General features: G+C 33.9%; 1 protein-coding gene and 2 pseudogenes across 1 annotated transcript; all 3 read right to left on the minus strand.

Moving 5' to 3' along the window:
* The window catches only part of LOC146939656 (albumin-1 pseudogene), an 89,205-nt pseudogene that overhangs the window by 53,429 nt on the left and 9,651 nt on the right, over window positions 1–26,125 (minus strand).
* LOC146939658 (cliotide T4-like) lies at window positions 10,688–11,885 on the minus strand. The gene is made up of 2 exons (XM_085753228.1): window positions 11,785–11,885; window positions 10,688–11,187 (listed from the first exon to the last, which is right to left on the minus strand). Exons 1-2 carry the CDS (start codon window positions 11,837–11,839, stop codon window positions 10,832–10,834), a joined length of 411 nt encoding a protein of 136 aa, XP_085609354.1. The 5' UTR covers window positions 11,840–11,885; the 3' UTR covers window positions 10,688–10,831.
* Window positions 16,386–17,149, minus strand: LOC146939659 (albumin-1 pseudogene; annotated as a pseudogene).

A 26,125-nucleotide genomic window follows, 5' to 3' on the forward strand; every position in this document is an offset into this window, starting at 1 on the left:
TTCGTTTTAGGCCGTTTTGTCAGTTTTAATTGTTTCACTTTACGTTTAGTCAAATTACCATTTTTATTCCAATTTTATTTTTTTATTTGTTCTAAGTCCTAAGGTTTCTAATTTTGCATTTTTAGTCCTTGTGCCTTTTTTTTATTTTATTTTTGTCCACTATTTTTTTATCATTTTGCAGATTAGTTTTTTTCGCAGTCAAGTCCTTTAAGTCCAAAATATTGCAAAGTGGTCCTTCTCTTGTCCAGATTATCCTTTTAAGTCCTTTCTAATTTGCAAGTTAGTCCCTCAATTTTACAGAATTGCAGGAAGGTCCTCAGGTCCCAAATTGAGCCCAAGTTCGAATCAAACAGGTCCAGTACAGGTGTCAACAACACATTGGTCCAGAATACTACACTTGGCCTATAAATAGAGGCCACATCACCAATCACGCAGGGAATACACCACACAATTATTGCCAACTCATCAATAACAGAATCATCTTTCTCTCTCTCTTCCAACTCTCTCCGCCGTAACAAACTATTACGGCCACCACAGTCACCACCATAACTGAATTAAACCACCGCAACAAATACCAAATCACAACCAGTTTTCTTCACAAAATTCGAACCAATTCATCACAAATCCATAGAATTTCGTCATAGAAAAACCAAAAACCCAGAGTTTGATAGCAAGAACAATGGGAATAGAAGCGTTTGTTTCGAAGAGTTCTCAGTGATTCTTACAAGAATCATCATCACCGAACTTCGAATCTCTGCAATTCAAGCGTGAATCCGCCACCGAAGTAACGAACCACGCGATCACAGAGAGGTCGAGAAGAGAAGAAGAAGGATCAAAGGGAATCTGAACCGGCGAAGAAGAAAGAGGAGGAAGAACTGATTTATTTTCAGTTTCGGAGTGAAGCTTACCACAAAATATCAAAAGAAGACTCAGAATCCAAGTTCCTCCGAAGAATCCAGTTTCGAACCTCCAATTAAGCTCAAGTAAGTCCACAGAACCTCCTCGTTTCTTCATATAATCATCATCGAAGGTTCAAATGCGAAAATAAACGGTGAATCAAAGAGGATTTCGAAGAGATTCCAAAAAATTTTCGAAACGAAACCCTAGAGTCTAAAATCTCAAGGATTCACCGTTTGTTTCACGAAACAAGGTCCAAATCCGTAATCAGCGAAGAAAACAAGTTAGATTAGGGTTCAATTTCATGAAATTTTGAAAAAGTTTGAAAACCCTAAAAACGAAGAATAAAAAGTCCGATCTACTTCGTTTTCTTCATGATTTCGCTAAAATAACCATGGATTCGTAAAGAGGGAAGGAAGACGGACGGTTCTATGTAAAATTTCTTTCAGAATCATCGGAGAAGATGAAGATTCATCTTTCTCCGCCGTTCCTCCGCCGTCCTTCCCAGTTTCCGGCCAGGGTTAGAGTGCAGAGGTTTTAGAGAGAGAACGAGAGAGTATGAGAGTAAGAGAGAGAAAGACAAGGGACAAATGAATTTGGACCGGTCTCCTTGCTTTTATAGAGGAGTGAACCAAGCCGGTTCGTCTAAACCAGTTTGGTTCATCTCCAGACCGGTCTCATCTTCCTTATCCCACCGTTTGATCTAGGGTTGGGTCCCTGGGTCAATCCTGCGGCCCCTGCGTCTTCCTGCGACCCAGGATCCATAGTTCTTTGGGCTTGGGCTTAAATTGCTAGTTCCCTGTTCTTCTTGTAATTTTTTGTGCTATTTTCATACTGTTTGTTTCATATTCACACCCCCTGTCCCGTTAAGAATCCTCTGAAAATTCCTAAAAATCTCCTACGTATTTTTGATCATTTTCTTGATGTTTTCATGATGTTATTTTGTGTTGAACCTTGATTAAAAATATGTGTAGTTTTTTTAGTTTGTTTTCTATTCTTGTTAAAATTTGTGATGTTCTTGTGTATCTTTAAGACCAAAAATCCTTCAAGAGATTCTAAAAAATTTCATATAGGCTTCTTATTAGTTTTGTGATGTTTTGTGATGGTTTTTGCACTAAAAGAATTGATAAAAAATGAGGTGTTAATTTTCTTGCTAGTTTTGTCATATTTTAGGCTAAAAATAAGTAAAACTTTGCTTGATTTCAATCCAAATTGCTTGTTGAATTTTAGTGACCTATGCCACTTGATTTCATAAGGTTTTAGCTACTGTTTGTGTTTAATTTTGTTGCATAATTGTGAGTTTTGGTAGGTTACTTAGCTTGCAAGTCATTAAGTAAATAAATAGTGTAAATATGCTTCAAACTTGTTTTAAAATGTCAAGCAAACCATGTAGCCTTAATTCCCATTCCAATACTTGTTTCTAAACCTTTAAAATGTAATTGGAATGTGAGAATTATAGGTCACTTGGTTCTTGCATTTTATGAACAAATTTTAGCCATGTTTGCACTTATTTTCTACCTTTTACATTCTAATATTTCTCTTACTTCACTTCTTTGATATTGCCTTATGCTACTAACCATTTTCCTTTCATATTTCATATTCACCATAAGCATCATCATTGCATCCCATTTTCATCTCTATTTTCTTTCTTGCAACTTAATTTGTACCAAAAGTTAGAATGTAAACACTTAGGAAATTTTGTAATATTCTTTCATGCTTTTAATTTTCTTGGCAAAGAGGCCATAGAATGTATCTAGGGTATGATGTAAAGGACAATGGACTCTAATGATGTACACCGACACAAGCACCGACACATGCACACACACCACTATATAGCTAGAATATGCATGTTTAGATGTATGTTTAGGATTGTATGTTTAGATGAATGCCTAGGATTCATACTTAGAAAAAATCAATTTTCCAAACAAATGTGAACAACTTCACTCAAATCTTTTCCAAACAAACCTTGGGATCCAATATCCCATTGTATTTTCTTTTCCATTTTCTTAATCAAATTTCAATGAAAATAATCAAACTTTGACTTTTTTTGCAATTCACTAATTCAACCTCACTTTTTTCCTAATCTCATGCCCTTGAGGCCTCTTTCTATTCTTCAAAATCCCATTTTCAAACTTAAAATCAACCAACAAAAACAAAAAACATTTTTGAGAGAGAACTACGGTGGATTTGATCCCTTAATCGGGTACGTAGGCAAGGAACAAAATTCCTTCAATTCAACTAAAATAAAAATCCAAAAACATTCTTCTCCCTCCAATTCTTCACTTAGAACATCCTTAGGTTTAATAAGCATTTCAAAATAGCATTTAAAAATAAAGCGCGCGCGTAGAAATTAAAGGCGGTTCCTATAGGATACTATAGTCGTTATGGGTGCCTAACACCTTCCCGTAGCGAAAACAACTCCCGGACCTCGATTCTCAAGGGTTTTGCTTACTTTTTCCCTTCCCAAGAAAAAATAAGATATCACCGGTTTAAAAGGTTCAAACGTAATCAATGTTTGACACCCGAAAAACCAAGATAAAACAGTGCGTTGATTATCGACAACTGAATAAAGTAACTATAAAGAATAGATATCCACTTCCTAGAATTGATGACTTGATGGATCAGTTAGTGGGTGCTCGTGTGTTCAGCAAGATTGACTTGAGGTCGGGTTATCACCAGATTAAAGTAAAAAATGAAGATATGCAGAAAACGGCTTTTAGGACGCGATACAGACATTATGAATATAAGGTGATGTCTTTTGGTGTGAGTAATGCGCCTGGCGTGTTTATGGAGTATATGAATCGAATTTTTCATGCATTTTTGGATCGCTTCGTGGTTGTGTTCATCGATGATATTCTGATTTACTCTAAGATAGAAGAAGAACATGCAGAACATTTGAAGATTGTCTTGCAAGTGCTGAAAGAGAAGAAGCTGTATGCTAAATTGTCTAAGTGTGAATTCTGGTTGAATGAGGTAAGTTTTCTCGGCCATGTTATTTCTGGTAGTGGTATTGCAGTCGATCCATCTAAAGTCGAAGCAGTATCACAATGGGAGACTCCTAAGTCAGTTACAGAGATTAGAAGCTTTTTGGGACTAGCAGGTTACTACCGAAGATTCATAGAAGGATTTTCTAAGTTAGCACTTCCGTTAACGCAGTTGACGTGTAAAGGTAAAACCTTTGTGTGGGATGTACATTGTGAGAACAATTTTAATGAATTGAAGAAACGGTTGACGACAGCTCCAGTTTTGATTTTGCCGAAACCTGATGAACCTTTTGTGGTGTATTGTGATGCGTCCAAGTTGGGCTTAGGCGGTGTGCTTATGCAAGATGGTAAAGTGGTTGTTTATGCATCAAGATAGTTGAGAATCCATGAACGAAATTACCCTACTCATGATCTTGAATTAGCTGCAGTTGTATTTGTGCTTAAGATTTGGAGACATTACTTGTATGGTTCGAGATTTGAGGTGTTTAGTGATCACAAGAGCTTGAAGTATCTGTTTGATCAGAAAGAATTGAATACGAGACAACGAAGGTGGCTAGAATTGTTGAAAGAATATCATCCGGGTAAAGCTAATGTTGTTGCAGATGCCTTTAGTACGAAGAGTTTGCATATGTCCGCTATGATGGTTAAAGAGTTTGAATTGCTTGAATAGTTTAGAGATTTGAGCTTAGTTTGTGAAATGTCGTCTCGGAGTGTTAAGCTGGGAATGCTGAAAATTGATAATGATTTCCTGAGGAGTATTAGGGAGGCGCAGAAGGTTGATGTTAAGTTTGTAGACTTGTTGGTTGCTAGTGATCAAACTGAAGATAGTGACTTTAAGGTAGATGATCAAGGTGTGTTGAGGTTTCGCGGTAGGATATGTATTCCAGATAATGATGAGATAAAGAAGATGATTCTTGAAGAGAGTCATAGGAGTAGTTTAAGTATTCATCCGGGAGCTACAAAGATGTATCAGGACTTAAAGAAGTTGTTTTGGTGGTCTGGATTGAAACGTGATGTAACACAATTTGTGTACTCTTGTTTGATTTGTCAGAAGTCAAAGGTAGAACATCAGAAACCTGCTGGATTGATGACACCGTTAGATGTACCAGAATGGAAATGAGATAGTATATCCATGGATTTTGTGACGAGTTTTCCGAATACTCCTAGAGGGAATGACGCCATTTGGGTGATTGTTGATAGATTGACAAAGTCGGTACACTTCATTCCGATCAATATTAGTTTTCCTGTAGCTCAGTTGGCAGAAATTTATATTTGAGATATTGTGAAGCTGCATGGTGTTCCTTCAAGCATTGGGTCAGATAGGGATCCAAGATTTACTTCTAGATTTTGGAAGAGTTTACAAGAGGCTTTAGGCTCTAAGTTGAGATTGAGTTCGGCTTATCATCCCCAAACAGATGGTCAGTCGGAAAGAACGATTCAGTCACTCGAAGATTTGTTGAGAGTATGTGTACTTGAGCAAGGTGGAACTTGGGATAGTCATCTCCCGTTGATAGAGTTCACTTATAATAACATCTATCATTCAAGTATTGGGATGGCACCTTTCGAGGCTTTGTATGGTCGGAGGTGTAGGACTCCGTTGTGTTGGTTTGAGACAGGTGAAAGTGTGGTTTTAGGACCAGAAATTGTTCAACAAACTACTGAGAAGGTGAAAATGATTTAAGAGAAGATGAAAGCGTCGCAGAGTCGACAGAAGAGTTACCATGATGAGCGTAAGAAAGACCTTGAGTTTCAAGAGGGAGACCATGTGTTCTTGAGAGTTACTCCAACGACCGGTGTTGGTCGTGAATTGAAGTCAAAGAAGTTGACCCCAAAGTTTATTGGTCCCTATCAGATATTTGAGAGGATTGGCACGGTGGCTTATAGAGTTGGCTTACCACCGGATTTATCGAATTTACATGATGTGTTTCATGTGTCGCAGTTGAGGAAGTATGTTCCAGACCCGTCCCATGTGATTCAGAGTGATGATGTGCAAGTTAGAGACAACCTTACGGTGGAGACTTTACCTTTGAGGATTGATGATCGCAAGATGAAGACGTTGAGAGGCAAAGAGATACCTCTAGGGAGAGTTGTTTGGAGTGGAACGACTGGTGAAAGCTTGACATGGGAGTTAGAGAGTAAGATGATGGAGTCTTACCCAGAGTTGTTTGCTTGAGGTAAATTTTCGAGGACGAAAATTCTATAAGTTGGGGAGAGTTGTAACGCCCGTCTTAATTATTTGATTATTTAGAAATATATTTATATATATGATTTAAGTGATTTTCATGATTGATATGTGTGAATTTTATGATTCATGAAGTTGAGTGGTTTATATGATTTATAAATAAATTATGTGGGGTATATGATGTTGTGAAGTTGTTATGTTGTTATGACTTATTTTATTATTAAATAAAATAAGATATGAAAATAAAATAAAAATATTAGAATTTGGGCTGTGATGTGAAAAGAGCATTTTCAGAGGTGTAAAGAGGAATTAGAGTGAGGTTATAAATAGAAGGAGTTAGGTTGAGAAAAGTTTTTAGGCAGAACGTACGTTTTTGGAGAAAAGGGAGAAAAAGTCAGAAAGAGAGAAGAACAAGAGAAGGCTGTCGATTTTCTTCAATTACCAGGTAAGGGTGAGACTAACTTTCAAATTTATTAAGGGTGTAATTCTTTAGAATGAATTTAGCATGATTAGGTTGAGTTTTGGTGAGAATTGGGAATTAGGTTTAAAGACCGATTTGATGATTAAACCATGAAAAGATGTTAGATTGATGCAAAATTAGTGTACAGACCTTAGATATACATAAGGGTGTTAATTAGATGCTGTTTTGGTGTTAGAATCATGAAGAGAGATGAAAAGTTGAAGTTTTTAGGTTTCTGCCCGAGCCTGAATTGTCATCGCTCGCAGCTGCGAGCTAGAGCACTCGCAACTGCGAGCTAACCCAGTGAACTCGCCATTGCGAGTAAATCAACTTGCCACTGCGAGCTACCCCTTAACTCGCCATTACGAGCAGGACCCTTCACCACTGCGAGCAAGTCAGCTGCTCGCCATTGCGAGCTATGTACTCGCCGTTGCGAATAACCCTATTAGTTGCCCAAAATTGTTGTTCCATGCGATTCTTTCGCACGTGTAGTTATGAGTTGACTTAGAAGTAAGAATGAGAGTTGTTAGGACACTTCTAGAATGTCCAGAAGCCTGTTTAGATGACTGGGATTATTAGTAGGGTTGCATGAGTGATATTATGATGTTTTATGATAATTATGTTGATGTAATCCATTCCTTAAATGATGTTGATGCATTCAAGCGTTATTATATGTGATATCTTGCTACTGTTTTCTGTTGTTGATTGTTAATGTCTTGAAGTTGCATGAGTCGGTCTAAGTTGTCATGATTTAAGAAGTCATCCATGATTATGGAGTTGTATAAGATGTTTACGTTGTTGTCTAAGTTGTAGGAGAGATTGAGTCCATTGCATACTCATTAAAGTTGTGGGCTTTAGGCCCGGCAGCCTTTGTGCTCAAACTACGTTGGGGGCTTTAAGTCCGGCAGCTTTATGCTCACATGTTGAAGAGCCTAATTACGCTCATTTATGTTGTTGATTGGTACCACATGCATTTGCATATCAAGAAGTTTGATGATGGTTTAAGTTGTTAAGTTGTTAAGTTGATCAGAGTTGCATTGTCAAGTTGAGTCGTGTTGTCGAGTCAAGTGTTAAGTTGAACATGATATTTAATGATGATGATATATGATGATGGTATTTGGTTATGAAGTGATAATATGCTAAGTGATAAATGTTTGATATGTTAATGACGTTTTATGTTGCTAAATGCATTTTAATGAATTATATGCTTAATTTATTGACTGTGAAATCTCATCCCTTCTGCTTGAAAATGTTGCCCTTCGTATGGGTAACTTGCAGGTAATAAAGACTAGAAGTGTTCGTGAGTGGACTCCTCACTTGTGTCTAGGTGCTCTGATACGTAACGGGATGGGACTTGCTTTCATATATATTCCTTACGTGTCTTTTATGAACTTTTTATGATTAAGTATTGAACTATTTTATGAGATTTTTGATAAGGCCTGCGTGCCAAGACTTTAGTATGCTGAACTATTTTCCGCTGCATGATTTTAGATTTTGAAGTTGAATTTGAAAGATAATTATTATTATCCATTTTATGATTTAGAAGAAGCATGTGACATTCCGTTTGTGATTAAAATACTCTGATTTATGATGAAATTTTTAAGTTGGGAAAAACGGGGTGTTACATCCTCCTGCTCCTCCTCAACCTCGACTGATTGGACACTGGTACCTTCGAATCCTTCTTTTTGACGGAACTATCACATGTGATTCCGTGTCATGTCATAGGCGATTTTTCTTTCTTCTTCTCATCACCCTGAACGTTACCCTGGTTCTGATTCTGAGACATGTCTACATAAAAAAAAATTGACGATCAAAACCTAAACTAAACAACAATGAGATAAAATCATAAAATCAAAAAATCAAAACCTAAACCTAAACAATTCTAACAATTCTACAACAATTCCTAAACTATCATCAAAACCAACACCTAAACCTAAACAATTCTAACAATTCTACAACAATTCCTAAACTATCATCAAAACCTACACCTAAACCTAAACAATTCTAACGATTCTACAACAATTCATCAAAACCTAAACCTAACAATTCAATAAAACTTCTATAACAATTCATAACAACCTAAACCTAAACCTAATCAATTCTAACAATTCTAACCTAAACTATCCTTCTTTTTTCTTAAAAACAAGAGTAGTGCAAAGCACACTACCCAATTTCATTCAAACAAAAGAAGAAGCATACAACAAAGAAAAGCAGAAAAACAAACTAGCCTAGAGGCTAGTAAATCTAAATTTGGGTATTCCCAACATGTTTCTAACAACTTCACTTCTAACGACAGTAGGGGGATAGTTCCACCAAACAAACTCATTGCAATCTAAGCCTAGGCTAGCTAAACTATCCGCACAAGAGTTTCCTTCCCTAAAAATATGGGATACCAAGAAATTCATACTTTTCGTGAGCTCTAAGCAATTAGCCCATCTGTTTCTAAGAGAACAAGGAATCATGTGAGGAGCTTTGAAGGCCATAACCAGCAGCATAGAGTCAGTTTCTAACCATATGTTCTTCCAATTGTTATGGTTTGCTATTTCAATTGCAAGCATGGCACCATATATCTCAGCAACAAAGGCAGAATCAGTATCAAGCTTTTGAGCAAAGCACCATATATTTCAATTCCATTAGCTTTTCGTCAGTTGGCATCCTATCATGCATGATTCTCCAGGAAACCAATGATTTAGAGGGAGGAATATCAATACTCCAGATTGTTTTGTCCCATTGCAGATTCTGACCAGGGGTATTTTTATGAAGGAAAGCTTCCTTAAGGGATAAATTTCCTGTATTAGTCCCTTTCCAAACAAGTCTGTCATCAAGAGGGACTTTAGGGATGATGATGTTGTGAATTAATTGATAAAGATTGGGGAAGGCTTGTTGCACAGAGATTGGGATGCTCCAAGTTGAATTCACAATAAAGTCTTTGGCTGGAGCTGAAAGTAATTCTGAAATGTGTGGAGGAATATGCAAACTTTCAGCAATAGTAACACCACACCAATTGTCAGACCAAAATTTGATGTGCTCACCATTACCTAACAACCAAGAGGATTTCTCAAGAATTGTTGGATATTCATTTTTCATACTACTCCACAGAGAAGATGACACATGATAAGCTATAGGTTTTCTTCTTTTGATAACTTTGTCTTTCAGAGAAATGGCCCAAGGCTGATTGGAGTTTAACATATCCCAAACAAGTTTGAGATTGGTTGCTTCATTTAGCTTGATCAGAGATCTCAAACCTAGACCCCCTTCATCATAAGGTTTGCAAAGTTTATGCCAGGCTACAGTGACCAATTTTCTTTTCTCAATATTTCCACTCCATATGAAATTTCTGGTCCATTTCTCAATTTCTTTCAAAAGAGAGACTGACCAAGAGTACACAGCCATACTATGAGTAAGCATAGAATGAATGACTGATTTGATTAGCAAAGTTCTACCAGAAATTGATAATAAAGAAGCATGCCAAGAGTTAAGCCTTGTTCTGATTTTGTCTGCTATAGATTGAAGATGAGATGCTTTAGGTTTCCCTTTAAAGATTGGGACCCCTAAACTATCCTAAAATCATATAAACCTAACAATTCTAACAATTTTAACAATTCTACAACAAATCGTCAAAACAATAAAACTTAAACCTAAATCTAACATATCATAAAATCAATAAAACCTATATAATCGAAATTTAACAAAAAAAAAAACAAACAATTCAACAACAAAACAGAAATGTAATAAGATTCAAACAACGTACTTGTTTTTGTGATTGAAATTGGCTTGGAATGGCTTCAAAAGGCTGAAAATTGCACCTTGCACAACCAAAAACGTAACAATGGAGTTTTGGAAACTCCTATGTCAGTTCTGTTCTTATAACAAAATATCGGCAGTTAACTGCCGATGTTTTCCTCGGCAGTTAACTGCAGCCGGTTCTCGTAAACTTCGGCAGTTAACTGTCGAGGGGCATTTGAGTAATATGTCTATTTTGTATCTTAATATTACCAAATTGTATTTTGTTTGTATGTGTATTAAATTTGACTTTTCATATTTTAAGACAAGTTAGTAATATTAATTAGAGGTATGTTTAGGAAAATAATAATAAATTCATCTAGTAATTTAAATAGGGGTTTATATTTAGAGACAAAGTTTTTAGTCAAAAGAGTGTTTAGATATAGGGACGGATGAATATACTGAATACACAATTTTCGAATAAATAGTTTTTTCTTTAGACTTCTAAACAAGTGCCCTAAGAACACATGCATGTTAGCATTTCTCTATTTTATAACAATATTGCATTACAATATTGTTTCTATATTAAGCGATGACATGCATCATCGAGAAGCCTTTTGTGAATTCAGAGTTAGAGGTAGTCTTAAAGAACATGTCTGCTGCTTCAGATATAGAGGCAAAACACCAGCCATATTTTTGACCAGAATAAGGTTTAGGAGCACAAAAATTCCCAGTACCCTTCTTTATGCAATCAGCATGAGATTCACATATCTTAGAATCTTCCTTAACCAATTTCTTAAGATCCACAGAATTCTTAGGAACGCATACATAAATAAAAGCAGTACTAGTAAGAGGCACGCATCTACATTTCGAATAGTCACAACTTTCACCGCAACTACCACCCGAACATTGTGCTTCTACTTTCTTCATCGGGAACATTACTGCAAATAACATAAACAAATTAAAGTTTGGAAAAAGCGACTTATCTCGAAAAGTGGTGTCCCGATACAGCCCGACATGTATTGTGTGAAGGCAGCTTTTTTTACTCACCTACCCCATGTATTGTGTGAAGGCAGCTTTTTTTACATCCAACGGTGCTAGTGTTTCGGGACAAATTCGGGAAGGTTTGTTTCGGGACATATAGCAAGCCTGTTAAAGTTTAGACAACAATGCACTATTTGCCACAATTTAAGGAGGTGTGACTGAAAAATAACGTCAAGAATTCTTCAAGAATAAAGAGCAGTCAATCACAATGCATTATCTGCCATAATTTAAAGAGGTGTGACTGAAAAATAGGAAGTGAACAAATAAATCATGCAATTAAAACTTGTCAGATGTGTCTTGAAAAATTCTTGATGCTATTTTTCTAGAGAAATAGCATTTCCTTAAACAACATACTAGTCGAAAGTGTAATTTATCACTTTCGTCGCTAAATTTAGTGAAAAAGATTTCATATTTTCCCTCATTTTAGATTAATTTCTCATGAGTTCTAAAATATAAATAGAAATGCATGATATGTATTGGTAGTGGATACATACATGATGCGGCAAGTAAGAAGACAGCAGCGATAGGAGCAAGCTTAACAGAAGCCATTGTTTGATCAAAAGAAAGAAGCAGCTACAATTGTTGGTTTATTTAAACAATGGTTTATTTTCAGAAGCAAGGCACCACAAGATTAATTTATTAAACGTTAATCAAGTAAATTGTCTTGTAAATATTTTGAATTTCGTTTTTAATCCGTGATTTGAAAATTTAATAAGGGTCATGTTTTTACTATTATTGTTTAATAATAATGACTGAACATATATTAATAAAGTTTCCATTATTAATATCATAAGCGGTCCTCGTATTAGCTCAGTTGGTATGAACAATGCATAAAATATGCAAGGTTAGGGGTTCAAATCCCTGCCACCACCAATGCCACCACCAAAAAAAAAATCATAAGCGAGGCACACGAGTTTAATTTAATAATCTCTTAAATAAAAGCTATGCTTAACGTGTTCATTGAGGTCTTAACGTGTTCATTGAGGTATATGTTTAGTTATCTAAAAGTATAAATTTTATACAAAAACAAATTTAAATTCTATTTTAGGATTTGAATTTACAAATTCCAAGAGAATATTTTTTATTTGGTTCATTAACTTGTGTTTTTAGAACACATGTTACTATTTTCAAAAACAGGTTTTGTTATGAAATTAATCTAAAGCATTGCAAGATATTGTAAAATATATAGAATAAAGAGAAAGGGGTAAAGAGAGAACATGAAAGTATATTGTATTATTTTAAAAGTGTGTCTTTACATTGCAATATAATTGCTATTTATATGACACAAGTAGGTAAATAAATAATCACATTATAAAATTCACTTACTAGTGGGAGTTACAAGTATGTGGAAGGTTAATGGATGACCATCCACTAATTAATATATTCATAATACTCCCCTTTGGACGTCCGTCGATGATATGCCTAATTAACACCTTACTAAGAAAAAACTCAATGGGAAAAATCTTCATGAAGGAAACAGAGTACAGTATATGATATATCTGCCTCGATAAAAACCTTATAAGGAAAACCCAATGGAACAAAATTCCAATGTGAAGGAAAAAAAGAGTGCACAAACTTTGTGCACTTCAATAACAATTGTGTGGCGTGTTGTAGCGGTGGGAAGGTTTTTGCCAAGCATAATGTGCTAGATTCAACTCTTGCCTATGTTGTTTTTTCATTTAGTTTTTATTTTGGCTTAAGTGCATTTTTGACACCTTAACTTTTAAAAAGTTGCGATTTTGGCCCTCTAACCAAAAAAAGCAATTTTGACCCATAAACGTTGCAAAGTTGCTGAGAAGACGCCACATGTCCCAAAACAGGGCCCATAATCGTAACTTTTTTAAGATAAGGGGACAAAAGAGCATATTTCCCTTATGTTAGAGGGTCAAAAGAGCATATTTCCCTAAACATGGGGGATCACTTTTGATATTTTTTTTAAAAGGGAGTCAAAATCGATACTTTTACAAACTTAGGGGGTTCTCTTATTGAAGACGTGGGAGACATGTGGTTTTCGATGAGAGAAAGTGCAGCTCGTGGCAGTTCAGCTTTTTACAGTTATTTTTCTATGTATAAATAAGAGTTTTTCATAGGAAAAACGGGTCACAAATCACTTAAGAATTCTAGCACTCGAAGTACCAACGTCTAGAGAAATTAATTATACAGAATGTATGTAATCTGATTTGTCGAACCACCTTTACATTAATGCAATGCAATTTACATTTTCTTTAAGTTTATGCGTTTTAAACTTTCAAGTCTTTTACTTGCATTTCCTTTACTTTTCTCTGTCGAGAGACAATTATTTTCATACGCAAATTCGTCTTGTTCATAAAGCAACCTATGAATATTGATGAATGTTCATACACTTTCTGGAAAAACATTGCACAACATGTCCTAGGATTTCTAGTTTGATCGTGCTTGTAATAACCAAAATATGTCTTCTTGTTTACCAAAAACACCGGTAAACAGTAACAAACATTTTCACTGGTTCATGTCAAATTCGTGATGATCCATGGAAATGGAAATGAAAATTTAAATTTCCGATGCCTTTCTGATCATGATTTCCCTTCACTTCGGATTTCTAAAATGACCACACAACAGTTTTCCATACTAATAAGAATCCTAGCTTCTCTTACCCCCCACACTCACTACCTAAGTCTAACATAATACTAAGAAGACTCTCTAAATGTGAAGGTTAAACGGTCTCCCACCCCAACCACCTAAGCACACGGTACCGCATTCGGCCTAAAAGAGAAAATTGCGTGGTTAATTAGACATGTTTGTAATAATATATTGCCGGATGCACCGATATGTAGTACTATTATTGTTCAATTCAGAAGCAAGGCACACGAGGTTAAGTAAATAAGCATCCCCAGTAGAATACAAGGGTTAGGATAACTGTTTACAACTTCTAGATGTTGGGAGAGGAGACATAAAAGATAAAAGATGCTTAGACTAAAACTAAAGGAAATACAAACTCTGTACAAGTATTTGACTACTACTATAACTCGTGATTTAATGTCACAAAAAATTAGCCAAATAATGTAAATATTGTAGACATATATAAAGGTTGGTGATGTGGTCCGAAAGACCTAACTCAACAACAATATCAATATTATTAGATTTGACACCTTCATTTAGGTTTAAATCGGAGACTCATTGTTGTACGTGAGTTTTAGATGGTGTCTATGCTATTTCGTTTACATAAAAAAAAAAAAAAAATCAAACATTGCCAACGTGACATCAATATCTTAAAATGTAATGCAGTAGTAGCTAATGGTTGGAACTTCACCATCTCCTATTGATTAATTTTAAACACTGTATCGATTTTATATAGTAATGATTATCTATACTATACACGAAGAAAATACATGGTTTTCAGTTGACTTTTTCAATTCCAATTTTACCATTAAATAAATTTGACTATAAGAATGTTATCATGTTGTAAAAAAAATGTTCTTATGTTGGTGTAATCCAAAAAGATAAGAATTTTTATTTGTTTTATTGTTTGTATCATTATAAAGATCAGTATAGTTTGTTTCCTTATGAAGTGAAAAATATATATCATCTAGACCTAATATTTTAATCAAAATTGTATAAAAAGCACTATTCATTATTTATACGCATTAGCGTGATAAAAAGAGCGGACAGACAGTCACAAAGTGCCTGTCTGAATGCTAGTTATTATAAAATAAGTTGAAGTGTTGAACAAACAATTTCTGATATTTATTTCAAACAATTTCATGTTCTTTTATTAGAGAAAAATATTTCAATAAAACATCAAGGTCTAGAGCTTCAAAAAACTTGGCGTAGAAAGCAGCATGAGTCCATAGCTTTGGCCTGGTAGTGCGGAGTTTTGACTTCTCGTACAGAGCTTTGACTTGGTCTAGAGTTTTGACTTGGTGCTGAGGCAGCACCTCAGTTGTACTAGGAATTTCACGCACATTTAAACACACATTTAGAGAATCCTAAATGTTATCAGATATGCTTCGTACATTGCTTTGTTATCATCAACACTTAAAGGGTTTTGTTCTATTAACCAATTTTGGTCTAATAGAAATACCTTGGATAACTCAAGTATTTCTTGGCAATTGAGGTAGCCTACTCAAAGCACGACATTTTTATCTCTCAAAGGAAGTATGTGCTTGATCTTTTGCAGGAAACATGAAATCATGGATGCAAACTTGCAAGTGTTCTCATTGAGCACACTCACAGGATGAGTTTTGAGGAGGAAAGTTCCAAAGTTGACAAGAGTCAGTATCAAAAATTAGTGGGAAGTGTTGATTTATTTGACACACATTAGACCGAATTTGACATATGCAGTGAGTATGGTGAGCCAATTCATGCATAATGTGTGAGTGAGACACATGCAACATGTAGACCATGTTCTACAATATCTCAAAGCCACTATACAGAGACGACTCTTGTTTAAAAGAGGTGGAAGTCTACCTATGGAGGTTTACGCTGATGCTGATTATACAAGTTCACTGAGTGGTCGAAGATCTACTTCAAGCCACTACACAGAGACGACTCTTGTTTAAATCAGACATTAGTATTGCACATAATCATGTTCAACATAACAAGACAAAACACATTATAATTGGCCGACATTTCATCCAAGAGAAGTTCGATTGTGAATTGACAACTACAACCTACATTTCTTATGGGCATTAGCTGTTGCGTAATTAATTTAGAACCTATACGTTCCAATTTTTTTAAAGAACTATTTTGTTATAAATAAATAACTTAAAAACTGAATGATGTATATATTTAACCAAATATATATCACCAATCTTGGTGTTTTCTCAATTTTAGTACGTCTATCATGTTTTATAACGATATGGATTGTTGTTGCGTAACATTGTTTCTATGTTTCAAAATGTAGAAACAAAGGCAACAATATATTTGGAAAATTGGAAAACGAGTATAATGACTGAGTCATAACATTACTTGGAAAACGAGTAACACCATATCTTAAAGGGCCACCCCCATACACATACATCATTGAAATTTGGATGAATATCCAAAAATCCAATTGATTAGTCGGAAACAAAGACTATTTATTTAAAGTAGTACATAGAAGCATGGCATATTGATATTAAGCGGTGGTAACAGGCATCTTGGAGAAGCCTTTTGTCTTGAAGAACATGTCTGCTGCTTCAGATATAGAGGCAAAACAAAGGCCATATTTGATATCAGAATAAGGAAAACGAGCACAATAATTCCCACTACCCTTCATTGTGCATTCACCATGAGACCAACATAACTTAGAATGTTCAGCAACCATCTTCTTAATATCAGTAAAAGAAGTCTTAGGGCCGCATTCAAATAATCCTACACCACTAAAGTAGCAAGTACAATCCAGACTGCCACAAGTGTGCAGGTAGCAATCACCCGTACAATCAGCTTCTACTTTCTTCACCGGGAACATAACTGTAATTAAATTTGAACAACATTACACATATCATTTTTAGAAGAAAAACATTTAGTGATCAATTTTTGAGAGGAAAAAAGTGATATTCATGATCACTTCCATCGCTAAATTTAGTGAAAAAAAGTTTTGTCGGTAATTTGAATATTTTAGTAGTTGAATCGGGATTTTGCTTCAGATCGAAAGGCAATAGCAAAAACAAAAATCGTAAAATCGCAAGCATAGACAGATGCAAGCATAGACATGCCTCATATGCTGTGGCTTCGAAGTTCAAACATATACTTAATAAATTAATTTCTAGAATTTCCTCAAAAAAAAAAAAAAAAAAACTTCTTAATATAACTATTGTTTGATCAAAAGATGGTTAAATACATACAGAATGCAGCAAGTAAGAAGACAGCAGCGAAAGGAGCGAGCTTAACAATAGCCATTGTTTGATCAAGAGAAAGAAGCAGCTACAATTGTTTATTTCTTACTTATGAGTTTAGTTAGCCTTGTATTGCATTGGTTCATTTCTTGCATATGCATCAATTTATAGGCAAAATAAATGCTTTTGCATGATCCATCGATCCGAAAATTGCGCGGTTAAGGACAATGAGAATTATAATATTAATAATGTTACCCTTATTAAATTCAGAAACAATCAACACGAGGTTAATTTCATAATCTTTATATTAAATTCTGAAAATTGTACAATACATGAGCTGGGATAATTGTTTACAACTTTTATATGTTGGGAAAGGAGACATAAAAGATTCTTATACATGTGATCAAAATAAAAAATGTAATGTCTTAGTAAAAATCATATTTTATTTTCATTTATATATTAGGATATCAACAAATCAATCAATAAAAAAACTCAAAACAAAGTTTGTTTAATATTGATTGATTGAATCTACTCTCTCTCTCAATCTCTCTCTCTCTCTCTCTCTCTCTCTCTCTCGTTACCTTCATCCACAAAAAACATAATTTTTAATCGGTTAATCGAAAAATAGTTATACTCATTCATATCTTAAATTGAATCATATACATCTCCATTGAATTTTCACAACGTCTCACTTTTTACCCTACATCTTTTTCCAGGATACATATATGTGAAGTATGTGTATCTTTTGAGTATCCTATAAGTATCCTATAATTTCGATACTCTGTGGTTACGTATCCGCGACTATCTGCGGAGTATCGATATCCGATACGTATAAGATACAGGTATGTCTCCATATTTAGAGTATACAGGCTTCGGTTTTATCATATTGCTAAAAATCCTTTTCTAAAATTAAACAAATCTTAAAATTTAATCTTTTAAGTGATCAACACCAGTCCATATGAGATCGATAAAATTTATTAAGTGATAGAAATCATGCACTTGCGGCCTATACATTCATGTAATAACCTCTTAGTGAGTTCTTATATACTTAAATTGATCATAGAATTTAAAATTTACAACCCTCTCTATGAGAGTTAGAATCCTAGAAATAACTTCGTGTCATGTTATACACAAGCTCCTACATACATAACTTGGCTCAGTAATGGCAAAAACAACTATGCTTAAAGGGAAGTCTCAAGAGACGAGACAAGTAAACATGCAGTTCATCATTAATGCATTTTTTTCCAGATTTGTTGAGAAGACTAGACGTTGTTTAGTGGCAAGTTTGAAGATCATATATTAATAAGAGGAGTTCCATGTTTGAAGATCATATATTAATAAGAGGAGATTTCGAACAGTTTATGTGATAGTGTTTGATAAAAGTGAGAGAGCACAACTACGTTGATGCTTTTCGCAACACAAAAGGTAGACTCTTGTTACTCTAACACCATTGAAACCTTCATCAAATCTGTCCTTCTCGTGTTCTGAATTGGACTGTTTCCGTCTCTATTAGGTTTGGCCTCGTATTGACTTCTAAATGCTCCTGACCCAGCATGGTGTCGTTCTCATCGCCGGTAAAAGCTCCAGCCCCTCCGCCACCACGTTCTTTTGCGCAGGTTTTGAATAAATAATTCAAGTGCAGTGCAAGTCAACAAATTACCTTCCCCTTTCGATCAAAGGAGATGCTTTGTGTATCAAGATCACACAAGAGTAGTACGTATGAGAAGATTATCACAAGTTGTATTTGAACAGAACTTTTTAGTGATTCTTAGATTTAAATTTGGGCTATGAGGATTCCTAATAAATACTTAATATAATATATCATGATTGCCGAAGTCTATCTTTCACATATAGGCTTAAAGACATCGTGGCATAACTGTCGAGGTGACGTCTTGACCTAAAAGCTCAAATGGTATGATACATAGACAAAGAAATCTCTTATGCATTCGAGGATATTCCTTTTTTTTTTTATTAACAATTTTATTTTAGAGGATTCCTCGTTCGAAGGGAGGTAGACTACTCAAGAATTTTACATTTTATTTCTGTCGTAATTTAGAATTGCAACCCTTTTATTGAACTCTTTCTTCCAAAACTTTCTCTCGTTAGTAGATTGACATTTTTTTTTTCTTCATTTGATTTGTTTGTTCTTGAAATGATGATGATGTTCTCTCCAATTTATTGATTTTATTCAACTTATAAACTTGAAAGGCCAGTTTGGTGCACATGATAGGAAGACATGATATGATAAAATTATCATATCCCACTTCAATTTCTTGTTTGGTGCACCAATAGGAAAAGATAAAATAATCCCATTGCTTATCCTATCATATTCATCCTTCATTATTTTAATCCTTTGTTTTAGTTGGGTTAGGAATAGGATAGCAAAAACAATCGCGCGTACACCTTTCGACTCCTAGTGACTCCCACTCTCTTTTTATTTTTAATAATCTCTGTGACCCACTCTCTGTGATCTACTCCTCCTTTTCTCCAGTTTCTCTTTGACTGCTACCTGTCTCTAAACCATTTTTCCCTTTGCCGGAACCAACTCCAATCTCGTTTCTTTTCCCGGCAACCCTTCTCTTTACGGAGCCGGAACCTAAGGAGAATGAAAATAGTTGAAGATTAATGAGATATTTCAATTGATTCAACTTGATATTGTTATTGCGTTTCAATTTCAATTGATTCCTCTCATTTGCAGCTTTGGCGTGGTGTTTTTTTTTCTCGTTTTCCCCTTCTTTAGCTCATCGTAATTGTTGTTTATATTTTAGAGATGAGTAGCGGTGGTGTGTCATCTCTCTTCATAATATTGATATCTTGTACTCTTGTAAAAAAATATAAAAACGAAGGATAACATTGATATGGTGTTGTTGTTTTTGCATTTGCTTCTTAAAGAAAATGGTTCAGGCTTTGTCAAGTTATATTTTGCTTTTGCTATGGATTATGTGCATGTTAATGAAATGATAAAATAATATTATCATGTAAATGATAAAATAATATTATCAAGTTTGTTATCATGTGTGCACCAAACATGTGAAATGATAAATGTTATCAGGTCACTATCATATCATATCGTTATTCCGTCTCTTATCATATCTTATCTCTATCCTATCATGTGCACACAGGCCCGAATGAGATTAAAGTATCTAAATAATTTAACTATATCGATTTTTATTTGTGATATTTCATTTTTATTAAAAAATACAAATTTTGAATTAAAAGTTTTAATTCAAAACTCTAGGTGCACTTGCCACATCAGCTTCAAAATGGACACAATTTTTTAATGGGGGTTGGTTGGAAAAAAGCTAACGGTGCAAACATTTTATCATCAATTTATTAAAAAAAAAAACTTAAATGACTAACTTTTTTTAATGTCAAATATTTGTATGTTAAATGATAGAGTAAATTACACTTCTCTCCCCTCAAAGATGCTTGAATTACACTACCCTTCCCTCTTATGTTGAAATTGTGAAGAAAAAAAATGAAAAAATAAGTATTCAAATTTGGTTATATGAAAATAGACCCGCGAACTATTTGTTTTCGAAATGTGTTAGATTATTAGAAATAAAAAAATAATATTGAGGAACTAAAGCGTAGATTTTAACTTAAGAGGGGAGGAGAATGTAATTCAAGCTTCTCTCAAGGGAGGGGAGTGAAATATTTTCTAATATGTTTTTTGAATAAGAGGGGAGGAGAGTGTATATTTTAACATAAGAGGGGAGAGAAGTGTAATTCAAGCATCTTTGAGGGGAGGGGAGTGTAATTTACTCTAAATGATATATAAATAATTATTGGGGGTAATGATCACTTTAGTCCCTGAATATATAATGATTAGTCATTTTAGTCCTTCATTGTATCAAAATTTCAAAATAGTCCATGATTGTGCATTATGTTAGTCAAAATAGTCCTTGACACTAAAATAACCTCTCAATGTTCACAATAACTTTTTTCATATAGGGACTAAAATGACAATAAATATGTACTTATAAGGACTAATATGACAATAAGTAAGTGTATTGGAGGACTAATCTGACAATATTAATGAAATATTTTAACGTTAAGGACTATTTTGACTAACAAAATGCACAATCAGGGACTACTTTAAAGTTTTGATACATTGAAGGATTATTTTGACTACTCATTACAATTTCAGGGACCAAAGTGACTATTACCCCAATAATTATTAGGTCAAATACCATTCTTGGTTATTTAAGTTTGACAAGAATACCATATTAGTCCTTTAAGTTTTTTAAGTTCAATTAATAGGTCATTTAAGTTGTTAATTTAATGCACCTATTTGAAGTTTTTAAAGTTTCAAATAGTTCCTAAAAAGGTAAAAATGTAATAAATTAACAACTTAAATGACCTATTTAAAACTTAAAAACTTAAAGGACTAATATGATATTTTGTCAAACTTAAGGGACCAAAAGATGTATTTGACCTAATTATTATCACCAATCTTTGTGTTTTCTCCCTTCCAATACATCTATATCATTGTTTTTCCATTTATTTATTAAATTTTAGCCACTAAACTACTTGACAAAAAATATTTATGCATAAACGATGCATGTAACTCATGATTTAAATTCAGCTTGCTCTTTTCAGTTTGTTATGCCGTGCTTCTGAAGCAAATGTCCTAAACATTTTAGGAAATAATTTATTTGGTTCCTAAAATATTGTGGCTGAAAATACGTTTTATTCAACTGGTTTGTTTATCCCCGATTGAAGAAAAAACCTATGCATTCTCTGGCTATTTATGGAGGCTCAAACCCTAATTTCTATTGACGAAATCATGATTACAAAAAGATATTATTAGGGTTTCATTGTTAAACTTTGTGCTTTATTTTGTATACCTCTCTGTCTGCTGCAATTGATTATCAAAGCACAAATATGGTTTGTTTTAGTTGAGTTGTGATCAAAGTCATCATATTGAGAAAGAGTCTTAGAGTTTCATGTCTTGTCTTTACTATTTGTGTACCTCTCTGTATCACTCTGATGCATAGAGTTGATTTGTTTAGTTGAGTTGTACTTTGTTATTTGTAAGCCGCTCCAGTGCATCTTGCAAGAGTTGATTTTGTTTATTGGAGTTGTTCTCCTATTTTGATTGTAATCGTGATATTGAACTAGTCATTGGGATAGTGGTTGAAGAGAAAATAAGATGGGATAGTGGTAGAAATACACCGGTAGTGATTAGGTGTCAAGGCAGTGAACAAAGTTTCTTCACATAAGACTACGAACCAATAATATAAGAGTGGATTTCCTTTCTTAGCATGGATGCCTCGGGATGTATGTGAAGTTGCACCGAAAAGGGTTACCAAATCTCCTGTGTTCTTTCTTTCTTACACTTTACTTGTTTATTGTTTATTGTGCTACATTGTCGTACCTGTTCTCTAGAACATCATACTTCTCGAACCTGTTGTCCAAGACATCAGGTAGGATATCTCTCCAATAAGCGCCAAAATTTCAAATACAAATTTTGAATTAAAATTCTCTGTGGATACAAACATTTTTTAATGAGGTTCGTTGGAAAAAGCTAACGGTGCAAACATTTTATGACCAATTTGTTAAAAAAAAAATGTTAAATGACTACCTATTTTTTGAATCACAAATATTGGTATGTTAAATGACTAACTTGTGGCAAATAAATAATTTAAATAAGCTCATTGATGTAAGACACCTAATTCTTATCAATAATCTTTGTGTTTTCTCCCTTTCAATACATCTATATCATGTTTTATAACGATGTGGATTGCCATTACATTACATTGTTTCTATATCTCACGACATACATATCAAAATGAATTTTAAACAATGGAAGAATTAAAGCAAGAAACGAGTAATGAATGATTCACAACTTGCAAAGACTATTTATTTAAAGTAGTACGTAGATGTATAATATCTAGCATGGTTGGCTTTTTATTTTGACATATATCAATATTAAACGATGTCAAACATCTTCAAGAAGTCTTTTGAGAATTTAGGGTTAGAGGGAGTCTTGAAGAATGCGTCTTCTGCTTCAGAGATAGAGGCAAAACACCAGCCATATTTGATATCAGAAGATATTATAACGACCACAAAAATTTCCACTACCTTTCTTTGTGCATTCAGCAGTAGACCAACATAAGTTAGGATGTTCTTCAACCATCTTCTTTAGATCTACAGAAGATGCTGGACGAGGAGCGCATCCACCTGCGTAAGGACTTTGCAGGGTAGCATTGACAACCGCCAGGACATGTAAAACCCGTTATTAAAAAGCAACCACTCATACAATCTTGTGCTTCTACTTTCTTCATCGGGAACATTACTGTAAATGGCAAATTTAATTAAAATTGTAACATATACTAAATAAATCATTATTTAGGATAGAGTGGATACTACCATATTATAGATTAATTTCTCATGAGTTTTAAAATATCAATAGAAATGCATGGTATAGGTTAAAAAATACATACAGAATGCAGCAAGTAAGAAGACAGCAGCGAAAGGAGCAAGCTTAACAGAAGCCATTGTTTGATCAAAAGAAAGAACCAGCTACAGTATTGTTTGTTTGTTAATAATGAGCTCAGCTTGGTATTGCATTGATTCATTTCTTGCATGCATCAATTTATGGACAAAATTAATGCTCTTGCATGATCCATGGATCCGGAAATTGCGTGGTTAAGGACAATGAAAATTATAGTTTCTTTTATAGTTTTTCCTAATAGTTTCTCTTATAGTTTTTCTAGGTTTTCCTATGTCTCTAGGGATCTTACTATCCTCCATCTGATCTATTCTCCTTACAAAATCTACAGGTCTTCTCTCAACATGCCCAAACCACCCAAGCATATTTTCCACCATCTTTTCTAGTATAAGTGCTACCCAACTCTCTCTAATATTTTCTTTTTTAATCATATCTCGTTTAGTCTTACCACACATCCATCGCAACATCATCATCTCCACTACGCTGATTTTATTCTTGTGTTGGTTATTCACCGTCCAACACCAAAAACATTTATATCGCAACCAAAAATATTCATCCATGTCATCTAAACTACTTACTAAGATATCATGATTAACATTTCCCTATATCTCCTTACCACCAATTGCTACCCTTTTTTCACAATCAGCAACTAAATCTCCTTTTCATTAAAATCATTCAGCATAACAATATTCTGACCGAAAATGACACAAAGTTGACCCATATAGCAACCAAATATTGCATACACTTTAAAGTGTGTTTACATCTAATATTTTCTTTACACTTCAAACCTCCAAAGTCCAACCCAATGTCATACATATCTCAAACTGCAGGGGTTGTTCACCTGGTGGTGTAGGTTAAGAACAATGAGAATTATAATATTAATAATGTTTCCCTTATTAAATTCAGAAACAATTAACACGAGGTTAATTTAATAATCGCTATATTATTAAAGGAAAATGCTATTTATCTAGAAAAATAGCATCAAGAATTTTTCAAGACACATGTGGCAAATTTTAATTGCATGATTTATTTGTCCATTTCCTATTTTTCAGCCACACCTCCTTGAATTGTGGCAAATAGTGCATTGTGATTGGTTGCTTTTTATTCTTGATGTTTTTTTTAGCATTGCTTATTATTAAATTCAGAAAATTGTACAATACACATGAGCTGGGATAATTGTTTACAACTTTTATATGTTGGGAAAGGAGACATAAAAGATGCTTATACATGTCTCAACTTCCATCTATCCAAACTTTTGTAAGAAAAAAAAAAATCCGAGATGTGCCTTTTGATGATTCTGAACGGTATTCTCCTTTAGTGCAAGAATATATAGTGCAAGAATAGTTATATTGCATATCTATATAAAGTGCAAGAATCATAAGAAGTAAATTAGGTTTGAACATTTACTTTTAAGTCATGTTATGAGAGAGAGAGATTGTATAGTCAGGGGCGGGTCTTCCTACGAACCCATTGGAGCCATGATATCCCATGTTTGATATATATATATATATATATATATATATATATATATATATATATATATATATATATATATATATATATATATATATATATATACAGGCCATATCACATGAGAATGGTAATCTTATGTGAGAATGATGAGAATACTTATCAACCATTAGATTAAAATAGATGGTCTAGATTAAAAGCTTTATTTTAAATTACACATGGGCCTTTCCACATCTCATCCAATCTCTTGAAGTGTTCACCTCCTTTCTCGATGAGATTCTAATCTCTGTTTCTTCTCCAATCTACGGGATGCTCCTTCAATTTTCTGACTTACAAAAAACATGATTGAAGGGGTTTCCAATATTAAATTCTCCATCGGACTCCATAGCTATCCACCATGTAGTTTCTCTATATTCTATAATGTCAAGTCACGGTTCTCTTCTCTCAAATTGCAATCAACACATTGTTTTTTATTGAAATCAACAAAATTACTACGTGATTAAGAAAATCAACAAAGATTCCCCTTTTATTTTTATTTCTTCAATGTTGATGGTCTGAAAGAAATTAAGTTTTTAAATTAATTAAACTCATTGAAATCACCTTCAACGTTAAATGGTGTGAAAGAAATTAGCGGTGGCTAGGTGATTGTATTTTTTTTCAAGATTATGGCAAGTGATTTGCAGACTTTGTTCTTGTTTGACGTTAACAAATTTTACAGATGTTTGTAGATTGGAGAAGGGAAGAAGATGAAGGGTTCAAGAGATTGGATGAGATGTGGAAAGGCACATGTGTCATTTAAAATAAAGCTTTTAATCTGGACCATCTATTTTAATCTAATGGTTGATAAGTATTCTCATTATTCTCACATAAGATTACCATTCTCATGTGATATGCCCTATATATATATATATATATATATATATATATATATATATATATATATATATATATATATATATATATATATATATATATATCCGTTTTGAGTCCAGGTACCTCTTCTCCTAAACTCTAATTGTATGACAATTAGAGGCTAAACTGTTGTTATGACTTAGTTTTTAACTTAGTAGTTAAGTATTAAAACATTGTCATGATCATAATAACTTTTATTTC

The sequence above is a fragment of the Medicago sativa genome, chromosome 3 (genome assembly GCF_051527215.1).
Source record: "Medicago sativa cultivar Bolivia chromosome 3, Bolivia_mono, whole genome shotgun sequence".
Taxonomy (NCBI): Eukaryota; Viridiplantae; Streptophyta; class Magnoliopsida; order Fabales; family Fabaceae; genus Medicago; species Medicago sativa.

What these genes read in the sequence shown, in the direction of transcription:
- LOC146939658 (XM_085753228.1), bottom strand. Translation starts at nt 11,839, where the DNA reads ATGGCTTCTGTTAAGCTTGCTCCTATCGCTGCTGTCTTCTTACTTGCC. An exon ending in CTTCTTACTTGCCGCATCAT is followed by an intron (nt 11,188 to 11,784) that starts GTATGTATCCAC and finishes TGTTATTTGCAG; the next exon opens with TAATGTTCCCGATGAAGAAA.